Source organism: Ciona robusta, chromosome 2 (genome assembly GCF_009617815.1).
Source record: "Ciona robusta chromosome 2, ASM961781v2".
Classification (NCBI taxonomy): Eukaryota; Metazoa; Chordata; class Ascidiacea; order Phlebobranchia; family Cionidae; genus Ciona; species Ciona robusta.
Genome location: NC_143236.1, coordinates 5,399,778 through 5,412,320, shown reverse-complemented (window position 1 = coordinate 5,412,320; position 12,543 = coordinate 5,399,778). Strand labels below are relative to the sequence as shown.

Genomic DNA, 12,543 nt, shown 5'->3' with positions numbered 1-12,543 from the left:
CATTTAGTAATTATACCATACTGTTTACAAGGCAGACAACACCGTACGGGCGTACGCAAATACATCACCCAACATTAATTAGCTGTAAAATAAGTGTTCTGTTGTTATTATCCAACCATTTGTACCAAAATACATTTTTGCCTGGGATAAATATAGATTTGTGCATTTGACAAATGTACACACATATATAGTTGTAACAAAGCGAGGAACCCGATAACACGAAGAATGTTTTGGAATTTACAAGTTTAAGTTAACTTTTTGTTGCCTTACATTTATTCCCCAAGTTGGTGATTTTATTTCCCGATATTCTAAACTGTTTGTTGTCTGCGTGGTGTTTTCGTATTTGTTGCAAAGTTGTCAACATTTCAACAAACAAACTGCTATAACAGCTTTCAAACGAGTAAACAGATTAATTCGTGTTAGTGACGTTTTTAAAGCACCAATTGTAAATACAACAAACGAAGGTCGCTCAGATAAAGATCGCCCGCAGCACCAATGCATTGTCTTCCTTGCGAAATGATTGCAAAGTAATCGATTGCGAGGACAAAAAGCAATCGAATGAAACTTTTACAATCTCAGATAAAAACACAGTGTGTAAAGGTGGTTGCATTCAAACCTGATTCGAGGACATTAAAGCTGGAGACAGTATATTATAGAGTTCATCTTATAGTTAAGTTTTTAAAACCAGAATGCTTATTATTTGATTCGCTATTATGACTGGGAGAGAATATGTTTTTTTTAGATAAGAAATATCCATGCTTGTAGTAAATTTACCGTTTTAGTCATTTTCTAATGTATACGCCATATGTATAACAGTATACCGCATGACTGATGCATTTTTAATCAGCGTTTGGTTTAGACTAGAGCGTGGGGCCATTACCGCTAACCTGTAAGGAGGCACGGCCATTTTTTCTACTGCGAGAGTGTTTGAATTATTAAACAGCATTCGTAAAAACGTGAATTGTCCAATATCAGGTCATTGGCACGACTTTCACTACGTAGGTGCTTTGTGTGTTTTTGAACCTAATTGAACTCACGCTATGCAGAGCCCCTGCTGTGACGTCACTTGATTGACACCTCCCGCTGGCCGGTCCCGTGGTGTAAGTGGATGACTTTTGTTCCCCTTGTAAAAATACGTTCGCGCCCGTAACGACGGGGTGTATGGGATTCGTATTTAGCTCAGTGATGGAATGTAGCATTCCAGGAATGGCCGTGGAGTCGATACAGCAGAAACAGAAAGCGTTCGCAGATCAGTCAAGTCACTGCTAAGTATAAGCGAGTGTAAACACCAGTCAGTTTCAAACAGGCAATATCACTAAAACGTTATACAGACCCAGCATATGTGTACAGAGATTGTACGATGAAAATTCGACAATGAAAAAGTTAGACCGATTAGTTCGCGTCTTTTTAATTAATTCAATTACATCTATTAAACGAGTTGTTTTGAAATTCAATAACTGTTAACTGAATTCGACTTCGCATAAATTTTCAATTTCTCGGTCCGGCTCGGTGACCTGAATGAACTGGTTGAAACCGGTTGTCTTCGGTCCACTTGCTCGATCTGTCGTGGCAATTTTCACGGCAATTTCGCGCCCGCTAAACATCCAGTTAATGCGATGATTAATAGTGGACAGAGGCCTTTGGTGTGGGAACCGACCTGTGCTGATGAACTGATAGCAGCGGACAGTTTCATGGTTTATCAGGTCAAGCGAGTGCCGATTAAATATATAGTAGGGTGGGGAAAGATGGGACACCGGACACCTTTTTATTTAATTTTTCATCGCAATTGGTATTATACAGAAAATCAAAGAATTATACAACCGTAAATATCGTCACGACTCTCATAGACTATTGTTAATTGTTTAAAACCCAATCAGGCGGATATTTGGATATTATGTGTTGAAGGTGTCCGATCTTCTTCCACCCTACTATGCAACGGCATAACAAAGCTATAGCATTGTGGAATAGGATGGATGCCGTTAGCACGTGATAACCCGTATTTCCTAACTGTGTTTTTAACAACTAGCTACGCTGTTTTAGAGTTATGATGGTATTTTATGTAACTTTGTAAAGATTATTTGTTTATCAGCAAATGGCATGGTAAAACAGAATGGTCCATCTTACCCCAGCCTACTATATTGTAGCGTTTTATAAACACACGATTTTGGAGTAAGTTATAGCTTTTATTCTTTGATGTCAAAAGTGTAAACGAAAGTCCAATTTGAGACAAACAGAATATTTGCTTTCTTAGTTTCGCTATGTCTGATTTTAAACCTGGAAGACCAATTTATAATGTCTGTTAACGTACGTTTTTTAGATTGCATCTCATTTAATCCGGCGTTGTCCTCGCTTTCGCATCGATCTGGTACATTGTTTATTGCCGTTTGATGAGTGGTTTAAAAACGGATTCGGTGCTTTTTGATGCAAATTCCTTTATCGATTAGCGAACTTTTGTTTTCATGAGCTATCAATCTTTTCTGCTTGTCCCATTTTACCCAACTATTGCCCCTCGTGACTAAACCAACCAATCGTGTAGCACTCCTTTGGGATTTGCAGGACCGTGGGAACACGGGCCTTTGTGACGTCACAGGAAAGCGTCGTGTTCCCACGCACAATGCTAATGCATAATGCAGTAGTCGCCCGTCACATTACTCGCGGAACCGGCCCAGTTAACTCTCTACCCGATCGAGCATATAGGAAACAAGATTAAATCGAATGATTGATCTATAACAAGCGTGATCACATACTCACTCTAAATTTTGTTAAAAATTTTGTAGTCCTATACTCTTTTAAGTTTAATTTTTTAATTAACGGTTTTACAAAATGGCCAAATACGTGAGCCTACGCGAACGTTCGTAGTTATGATAAGGTAGTACGTTGGTTCAAAAACTTCAGGATAGTTTAATAACTGGCGTTTTGGATACTTTTCATAAATGTCACGTTACTTAGTGCGCGAAATTTAACAAGCCTCGCTGTTTTTTTCGTTAAATCTGGAGCTACAGTAGAAATGTTCAAATTTTAGCGGAAAATTTAATTTTCCATTCAAGAAAAATCATGTGATTATCCATCATTGGGTTTCACACGCTGCGCTGCTTCGTTGGGGGACAACTTATATTGTGACGTCATTTGTTTTCCACTTTGCCAAACAGGTGTGAATCAAGGCATGTACACAAAACATAATCTCAATGCCAACGCACGCTGCAGTTGGCCATGCGAAACCTATTTCCTTCATGAATGTCCGTTGTTTCGAGTTCGGAAGCCACTTAATTGTCAATTTCCTGTCTAATCCCAAATTCCAACAGCGACTGTTTATTCAAGGCCGTGCGTATACGATCTCTATTACTGCCCTTTCTCTTTTTCCAGAGCTATACGCGCTCTCTCTCGCACGCAATGAAAGCTGCGAAATTCATTCGCCCAACCAGAAGACGGGGTCTGCTAGAGGTTTTGTTTAACGACTGTCTCACCAGAAACCGCGACGATCCAAGTAGTAGAAAGCAAACAGTGTCTCAGTTTAAGAAAGCTTGGTTTGTGTGTAATGTTCACTTAGCCCCTACAGAATATGCTTCTTAAAGAAGTATAGAAAGGTGTGTAGATTTGTTTCTCATTAAAGTTAAAATACAGAAATATAATTCCGCAGCGGTAAAGGTCGGAAAAATGCAGTTTAGAGCTACTGCATTTACAAGCAACTTTTCTTTCCAATAGGCGGACAATCAAACAGAATCTCGATTCTTTAGATCTATTGTACCGCTCCGGCGATTTTGAACCGTCTTGACTTCGTGCAACCCCAGGAAAGTATGTAGTCAGCGAGCGTATCTGCAGTCAGTAGTGCGTGACACGGAAGGATGAAATTCCTGCCTACCGTCGTAATAAGTGGGTTAGACACAAGGGATTTCGGTAATAATATGTAATAGGGATCAGTTAATACGAGCTTGTATTGTGTTGCAAAAATCTCTGAAAAAACCGTATTAGGTATGAAAATTGGCCACGGTTTTGAATTACTGTTCGTTTTAGGAAAAGACCGTCGGTAGGTTATGAAAATGAACGTATACGTGCGGCATGTCGTTGCAAAGCGTCACTGAGTTAATCCGCTCTTGTATCAAAACATCAAAATTTAAGAAATTTAACTCTTCGCTTGAGGCGTTTGTTACACGCGCTTTGTATTGTTACGCGATACATACCTGATTGTTTAATTGTTTTCCAACAAAGGCCGTCAACGCGTGGCTTTTATCGTATCGTATAAATGACCCTAAAGACCGGATTTAACTCTCGAAATAATTGAAGGGGTAACCAGTTCGGATTCTTGTCCAACAAAGGACGTTTAGGCATTACGTCACAATGTGAATAGTTAGACCCAATTCCACTGTGACTTAACTCATAGCTTTATGTTCATAACTTTCGTTGGTTTCCGCTGCTGGTCACGCTCCACTGCTTCTTGTGACCTCTGGGTTGAAACAGCACCTTTGCAAGCGTGCTAGTGCGCATGCGCAGGTACGGCAGATGTGGACCCCGGATGCGGGGGTCTGCACGCTTCGTTGGGCAAGGAGGGTTGGTTTGTTGACACTTCAATGTTTGATCGAACCTTGTCACGAAGACGGGAATGGATAAATTGACATCAAACCACAGATGCGATAAGATTGTGATGTGCTAAGATATTCATACCATATTTTTATTTAAATGCAGGTTTTGTTGTTATGTTTTCCAAAAAAAGAATACTTTTATAAATAGCAGTATTACAGGAGTCTCTACCTTGTTCGTTTAGTAAAATACTGGCCGATGTTCGGTCATACGCCACTTAGTGTAATCGCGTGTAAGAACTGGCGATTAAAATAACCTCTCTTTCTTCAGTAAGGAGTTTGTTTTACTTTCATTACCGAAGATTGTAATTGTGCACAGATACAAGCGGTGGTTATTGGATTAAAAAGTGGAGACGGTTTTTAAGCGGGTGTTTAACTCGTAACTCTTTACATTGATCGTCATCTGCTCATGTTTTTGCAGGCATAGTGATTAGAAAACTGTTTCGTCTGAAAATTAAGTGGATCGGAATCTGTTTTATTGTTTTGAAGACTTGGATTACCTATTTCTGAAAATCCGGTTTTGTCGTTTTGTCATAACAAGAGGTAAATAGTATAAGTCAATTATTAACTAGTATGTGATCGTTAAAATCCGTTAACATTATCGTATATTGAAATCCCGTTGTTTTTCAAACAACATTGGATCAAATACGTTCATAATCGGTTCGTTAATCTCCGCCGCTATTTAAGCATTCTAAACGTTAAACTGTGGATAATTATTGTAATCAACTCATAAAATACCACGTATTGTCGTTAGTTCAATTATTATTACGATTCAATTCTGGAAGTCATTTGTTACTTAAACTAACCACTCCTTCACAGCAGTGTCGTCATGAATAACGACCGGAAAGACGTAACAAAGCTTCATAGCCGCCGTAAGAGGGCGCTGCAGAGCGTGAAAAGCCAACTGTCGGATGTTGACTTGTGGAGGTCATCAGCTGCTGAATTTCTTGCTACTTTCATCTTTATTTTTATTGTGTGTCTTAGTCATATGATGGCGCCTTCCACTGCAGGTAAGTTTATTATGCATAATAACCCAGTGGTCTCTTAAGGTGGCTGTACACAGTATCCGACGTGCGAATTCGCATGCAAAGTCGTATGGAAACCCATGTCCAATTCCGCATGCGGCAGTGAAATCGGACACCTTGTTGTTCACTGTCTAATTTGTCAGCCGTACAATATAAAAAAAAAACACATAAAAAAATCAAAGAATTACCCAAAAAGTAACATACATGCTAACTCGTAAGTTACATTCATTTATTAATATACAGCATTAAAGTCTCATGTTTGGCTTGCTGCTGGTTGCCCTAGGCTACCACGCGAATAAAGAGTAAAGCTGTAAAATCTCTATCAACCTTGCTTAAATAATCTACCGTAGCAGCTAGTCAAATAAATTTCAATATTTTCTTGCAGCAAATACCGCGTTAGACGCGCGATCGAAACAACTCATCTCCTATGCTTCTGACCCGTTGCAGGTACGTTCTGTGTTCCAATATATAGTAAGTGGGTAGGGGTAGGATGGTTTATGTTTTTACTCTCTTTAATTGTCTCATTTGGTAGCAAACAAATAATGTTTTTACAAAAGTATAAACCAGATTCTTACGACTATAAAACAATATAAACTGTTAAAAACACGATTATATGAAATATGGGACATTATGTGCGAACGGTAACCATCCTACCCCACAGTCTAATCTATATATATATGTGTGTATATAATACGTACTACTTAAAATTTAACATTTTCTCGTCACAGACAAGCGTTGGGATTGCGCTGACATATGCTACGTTAATTCAATGCTTCGAGAAGATCAGTGGGGGTCATATGAACCCGGCAGTGTCCTTTGCCATGGTGATTGCCGGTCACATGACCGTGGTCAAAGCTGCAGTGTTCTGCCTGGCTCAACTTGGTGGGAGTTTTACCGCCGCTGCACTTTGCTATGGGTAAGGATTAATATTAGGATTGTATATTCTAGATGGGTAAGGTTCTGTGGCGAGGTGCGGGGTCGGTCCATTGTCATCCCTTTTAAAAATAACACATCCACAGTTGACGCTGATTTTCGACCGAAAAAAGCAACACATTCGCAGTTGACGTTGTTTTTTCGGATGAAATTACAGTCCATGGAAACGGTATTCGACTTTAAATACTGCTGCCTAGCGCCAAACCGCAAGACGTGTTTGCGGTTGTATCGCTAATAGAGCGAAACTGCCTCGCTCCAATGCAAACCACTTATGGTTGTCTCGGAAATTTAGTTAAAGCAAGGGTTGTAGCGATTCGTAACCTTGGCGTTGAACATCTAACGTGTATCGTTTGTAAGCCTTCCTAGAACACGTTGTCAGCATATCATATTGCTACTTAGATTTTCTTCACAATTAAAATTACAGTACTGTGGACAGTGTGGAGTAAGATGGAACACCGTTAGCTCATAATATACAAATATACTGATTGTGTTTGAAACAATTAACAACGGTCTATGGGAGTCGTGAGAATATGGTTTTATAATTCGTTGAATGTTCTTTGTTTACTACAAAATAGGACAAACAAATAGAATGAAAAGATGTCTTATCTTTTCCCCACCCTACTATGCATGTTCTGCTAAATGCTGGTTATTTTCATCGTTAATATGTTTTGGCAGAATGTTTCCTTCGGAAAATCAACAAATGAACGCCGTATCTCGACTTCACGAAGGGCTGGAGCCTCTCCAGGGTTTTGGAATCGAGGTTTTACAGTCAGTCGTTCTCATCGTCACGTGGTTAGCAACATACGCGACCAGCCAATCACAACTCGGATCGTCCGCTATCCCTGTGGGAATGGCTTACCTCGCGAACACTTTGTGGGCGGTAAGTTAAAAAAAAGTTTAATCAAAGATTGGAGAAAAACTAATGGAGACCGAGTAATAATATATCATTTCATTCTAAAGGGAATACACAATTTAGGCGAACTGGCTGACCTATAGTTTTCATAAGATACATTTCCAATAAAACATGAAGCACTATAGCAACATTTTTTTTATGAATCCATTTAAGTGGTCGTTAAGGGTATACGATACACGTGGGTCTTGTGAATTTGTTCAGGGTCAAACACGTTAGGAAAAAAATAGGCCTACACGTTTATTTTATTTTCTCGTCTCGTTTGGTAGTAAATTAAAAACATTTCGAATTCAAAAATAACATTGGTAATTGTTTTACACATGATTAGAAAATGTGGAACAACATGTGCTAAAAGTATCACATCATACCCCACAGTATTATGTGCCCATTTTTTCATAATTGCTAATTAGTAAAAGTTTTTCGGTATACCCAGACCTTTATCATAGCGTACTGTTCTTAGGAACTCTGTTCTGGTTGTCTATAGTTGATTATCATGTCTTATCTTGACAGGGTCGTTTAACCGGGTCAAGCATGAATCCAGTAAGATCGCTTCCACCTGCCCTACTTTCCAAGTACTACACTAATCTATGGGTAAGTAGAGGTTTGCCGATAAAGACGTGTTGAAATGCTTACTCTTGTTATCCAATATACGTGATAACTGGTAAGCAGACACGAGATGTATTAAACAGAATACCTGTGTTATAACAACTGCCACAAGAGGAAACCCAAGTTACATTTCTTTATATTAAACTTCTTTTTATGAATATTTTTAATGTACGATTAAATATATATTGTTGCGTTATTGTAAGCATGAAAATATTTAGAACAAGGTATAAATGACATGATTTTTTAGGTTTACATTGCCGGGCCGATAATTGGTTGCTCTGTTGGTGCTGTGCTGTACACTTATGTGTTTGTGACACCAGACCGCAAGCCTAGAGCTCGAAAGTTGACAGAATCAGGAAGAAGCGCAGAAGGTTTGTCTCAGCACCATTTATGCTTATTAAACTCTCTGGTTTTTTTTAACACCGCTTTTCAACCCAGGTGAATCTGTCCGGAGCGAACATGATGCTCATGAGTTGATGCCATTAAACCACATAACGCCACGCCATACATCAACCAGCATTGTACCAACAGAAGCATTGAGTCAACGAGATGAAGGGGTCACGTTGGTGCGAGCCCAGCACCCAGCTTACTACGCAACAATGTCGCAGAGATCTGACGTCACACAGGCGCTATACGTGCAGGTCCCGACATCACAACAGCAGCCGCAATTTCAACAAATTTACCAACGCCAACCGCCACCGGCAACTCCGCACCAAACTATGGTGGCCACGACTCCACGCCGAATGAGCACTCCTGGTTTGCAGCCATTGCGGTACCAGACGTCGAGCGCTCCCGTGACAAGAACACCGTCACGACCATCTACGCGACCCAGCACCGCATGTAGTATGCCCATGACGCCTATGAACCGAACCAATCAAAATTTTGAGACGTCCGGTAGACACTCCCGTTGTGACGTTGGTACACCAGCAACGTTTCAAGATTGTTCATCCACAAATGTTTTAATCGACAACAGCGTTTTATAGCCTTTGGTTGTTGTTTTTTCATAAACCTTTCTTAAAGTTCACCTTTTCCCAGCTCTATTAAACTTTATGTATGGTACTGATGCCACAACTACCTCTTTTCAATCTGGTGCGAACCACTGAAGCATGTTTTATCCCATCTCATGCCTAACTGTTATTTATATTGATGTTAAAAATAAATACAAAGTAAAAGAAATAAGCAATATGTAGTAACTGTATGAAAGTGGCTTATAAAGTGTCAATCGTGGGTATAGGATTCAAAAGATCCGACAACAAAGATAAGTTTGTCTACTTGTAAGTTTTAACTTGTTGTAACAGTATCTTTAATCTACATTATAAAGTTTAATATAGAGTTTATCATTACTGGGTATATTAAAATCCTGCGACCAAGTAAAGCTAAAGATCTTGTATATTTATATTGGTGGCCCTCTAAAAATCCCGATGACTGTAAAAAAAGTCAACCGAAAACCGGAATTCATAGAGGTCCTATAAAGCAAAACATCATATTTCGTTACAGCGAAAATTTAATAGGCGTTGTATTTTAACCTATGTTGTTATTATTTGGAGACTTGACGTTTATGAATAGGTAGAAGCAGAGTCCGTATATAAACATGTATTTATATACGGACTTTGGGTAGAAGGTATAAGTATACGCTTTGTTGTACTCAAAACTAGATAAAACTCATCTCCCCTGAGTTTATGTAGCGTTGTTTTATGCTACTATTTATGATATCGGAGAATTTGCATTTAAAACGCTGCTTAGTGCTTACAAGTTTACCTATTGAATTTGAATACACCTGAAATTTCTTTTTAGAAACAAGGAAACAAGAGGGGTTTGTGTTTTAACTTTGGCCAAAGATTATCATTAAAGCAATGATAGGGTTTATATATACCTTTTTTGAGTACACTCTTTTAATTAAACTACTTGATTGTTAAACGACTTGATTGTTATGATTCATTTAGGTAGTTATTGAATTTAAAGATGTTGTCAACTTGACACTTGGTAAATGTTATTAGATATACAATTGTATTGTCATTGTGTATTTTTTTTTTCAAAAATTAGTCAGGTGTCATTGTATATTAGTTAGAGCGCCCGCCTCTAGCACAGATGATACAGCTTCAAAGCTCAAAGCTGCCACCATTGGGGGGGCATATGTGTCCTTAAACAAGACACTCAACGATAGCTGCTTTAACTTTGTTCTTGTGGTTCCTTATGGGTTGTCTAAATTGTCAGTCATCCTTTAAAAAATAACAACTACAAAGTTACCTAGCTTGTAAAAGGACTTAAGGTATATAAAACAGAACACCCATGGGCCGTGTTATAAGATTGTTGTTGCTTCCAATGCAAGGGTAAATAAGTTTTTCAGCCATGTTTACTTTATTCAGTCATGTTTAATTCTAAATTTGTTTTGTGCAACACAAAACGCTTAGAAATACCAAAATATAATTCAATAGGTTATCCTATACCAGTTAATATGAAAGCTTATACTGAATGCAACAGTTTGTTTGGCTGTGCTAAATCACGTTTAATGCATAATCAGTATGTATTAAACTATTTGTTCCAAGTATTTATCAAAACAGGTTGGCATTTGAGCGGAAAATATTTTAAACTTTATTCTTTTTAAATAAAGGTACTGTTTGAAAAAATAAAGAAAAAGCAACAAATAAATTCTTTAATTGTTTTGTTATATAAAACATAACCTACGAAGCTGTCTAAATTTAAGAGCCATTTAGTTACATTAGAATTGGAGTTCATATGCTGTATCGTGTTAATATACTGAAATTAGATACAATTGTCTGTTCTGCTGTTATTACAAAATACAGTGTTAAAATACGTACGTAAATAAGACATTGTGTTGTAATTGATATTTCAGAGCGTTTTGTATTCAGACTTGTTAGATTATGGTGTAGCAATTTAATTTCAGTAAGTTTATTATCGCAGAGAAAAAAGTGCAGTTTTGTATATAACCGTTATTAACTAGTATAGATACTGTTGAAGGCCAAAGGTTTCTTTTTAGTTTTAAAAATAAAATATTATACATGCTGTCATAATATTTAAGTTTTATCCTAACATTTTCAGGCTTCTATGGTAAATGACTAAAGTAAAAAGCACATAAGTTAAAAAAAAAGATTTTTTTTTGTTTTTTCTGTTTTTGGTTCTTACATAAAAACTAATAAAACTATTTAAGAAAACAGAAAATAACAACTAAATGTTAAACAGTTTGCCCATATCATTAGAAGGTAGCAAGTTTAGCAACAGTAGTTTTGGCTGCTGTAGGATATTCAAAGTCGTGTGGTTTGCGAATTCTATTAACTGTTTCCTATTACTCCCTCCAAGCGCAGTTTGTTTAGTTCTACCCAACAGCTTTGTATTGATTTTCAAATTTAAAGTGTATTTTGCTTGTTTTGAAATGATACTGTGCCAATAAAGAGTAAACATTGTGTTTCTAAACTTAATCTACAGGTTCGTCTCAACTTAGTATGGCTTGCAGTTGAATTACCAGCTTTTCTAAGGATTAGTAGGCGCTAAGCCTTTCTAATTTGGTTTAATAATGTTCAACTGTTCAGATGTTTAATAGTGCTTAGAGTTAAAAAGATTAGCCAGTGGTTAAGTTGAACTTTAATTTCGTGCCATTTGTGTGGGTTGCTGGGCAATTAAAGAGATTAAAATGTAATATGAAGGCGTGCGTCGTGCATCCTTGCAATTTGCCTGATTTCCTGTCTATGGCCGGATACTAGTGAAGCCTATGGTGCGGTAGCCGCATAATGTCATACAGTGCATGCGTGCGTGAAACAGTCTCATTTGTTGACTAATTGCTGGTGAATAAGGTTTTCAAGCCTAAATAATTCTAGTTAGTTACATTAGTATTCCGCTAAGTTAAATTTTATGAATGCCTGGATATTTGTTACTTTTAAGACGCTTACAACAGAAAACAGCACTTGAATAAATAACCCGAAGAACGATATCCGAACCAGTCGAGACGCTTGAGATTTATTTGCGGTACTTCACTCGAAACATGTTCAGATTTCAGAGAAATATAACCTGTGGTTGTTTAATACATTTTATCGCGGTTTTGATTGGAAAGAAAATATATAGGATTCATGTTCTTATGGGTGGTTTTAATAGGTACATATTTCTTTGGTAATAAATATGTGATGTTTTTTACCCTGTAGCTGGTTGTAAACTTATGTACTGGCGTTGTAAATGTGGTTGTACAGTAGATAGTAGAATGTATTTCTGTTGTAAAATAAAATTTATCTTCGCTGTGTACAGTGTTTATGACAGGCAAGAATCTGAGAGCAAATAGTGGTTAAGATTTGGAGATAACGGGTTTACATTTTACCAGTTAATAATTAACACTTACAGATGTCTCTGTAACTATAACTCTGTAGTTCAGTTTCAGTTTTACGATTTATGGGAATATCAGTATGTTATAGTGTGTTGTAATAATTAATAATGTTTTATTTAAATTGATAGGTCATAGTTTATGTTAAACAATAGTACAATCATTGTG

At 37.5% G+C, this 12,543-nt stretch overlaps 1 protein-coding gene across 2 annotated transcripts; it reads left to right on the top strand.

The window, feature by feature from the left end:
• The first annotated feature begins 4,969 nt into the window (after positions 1-4,969).
• On the top strand, positions 4,970-9,227 carry LOC149740485 (aquaporin-1-like). 2 transcript variants are annotated; one of them, XM_089872159.1, is made up of 8 exons: positions 4,970-5,117; positions 5,394-5,584; positions 5,985-6,046; positions 6,328-6,515; positions 7,208-7,412; positions 7,953-8,033; positions 8,296-8,419; positions 8,487-9,227. In XM_089872159.1, the coding sequence occupies exons 2-8, from the start codon at positions 5,404-5,406 to the stop codon at positions 9,029-9,031; spliced, it is 1,386 nt and encodes a 461-aa protein (XP_089728285.1). In that variant the 5' UTR covers positions 4,970-5,117; positions 5,394-5,403; the 3' UTR covers positions 9,032-9,227. The 2 variants fall into 2 exon arrangements, with proteins under 2 accessions (XP_089728285.1, XP_089728286.1); XM_089872160.1 differs by having other exon boundaries at positions 4,975-5,117; positions 5,397-5,584.
• The last annotated feature ends 3,316 nt before the right edge of the window (positions 9,228-12,543 follow it).

Coding starts and splice junctions, on each gene's coding strand:
- LOC149740485 (XM_089872159.1), top strand. CDS start 5,404: ATGAATAACGACCGGAAAGACGTAACAAAGCTTCATAGCCGCCGTAAG. Junction 6,047..6,327: donor ATGCTTCTGACCCGTTGCAG/GTACGTTCTGTG, acceptor TTCTCGTCACAG/ACAAGCGTTGGGATTGCGCT. Junction 7,413..7,952: donor TCGCGAACACTTTGTGGGCG/GTAAGTTAAAAA, acceptor TTATCTTGACAG/GGTCGTTTAACCGGGTCAAG.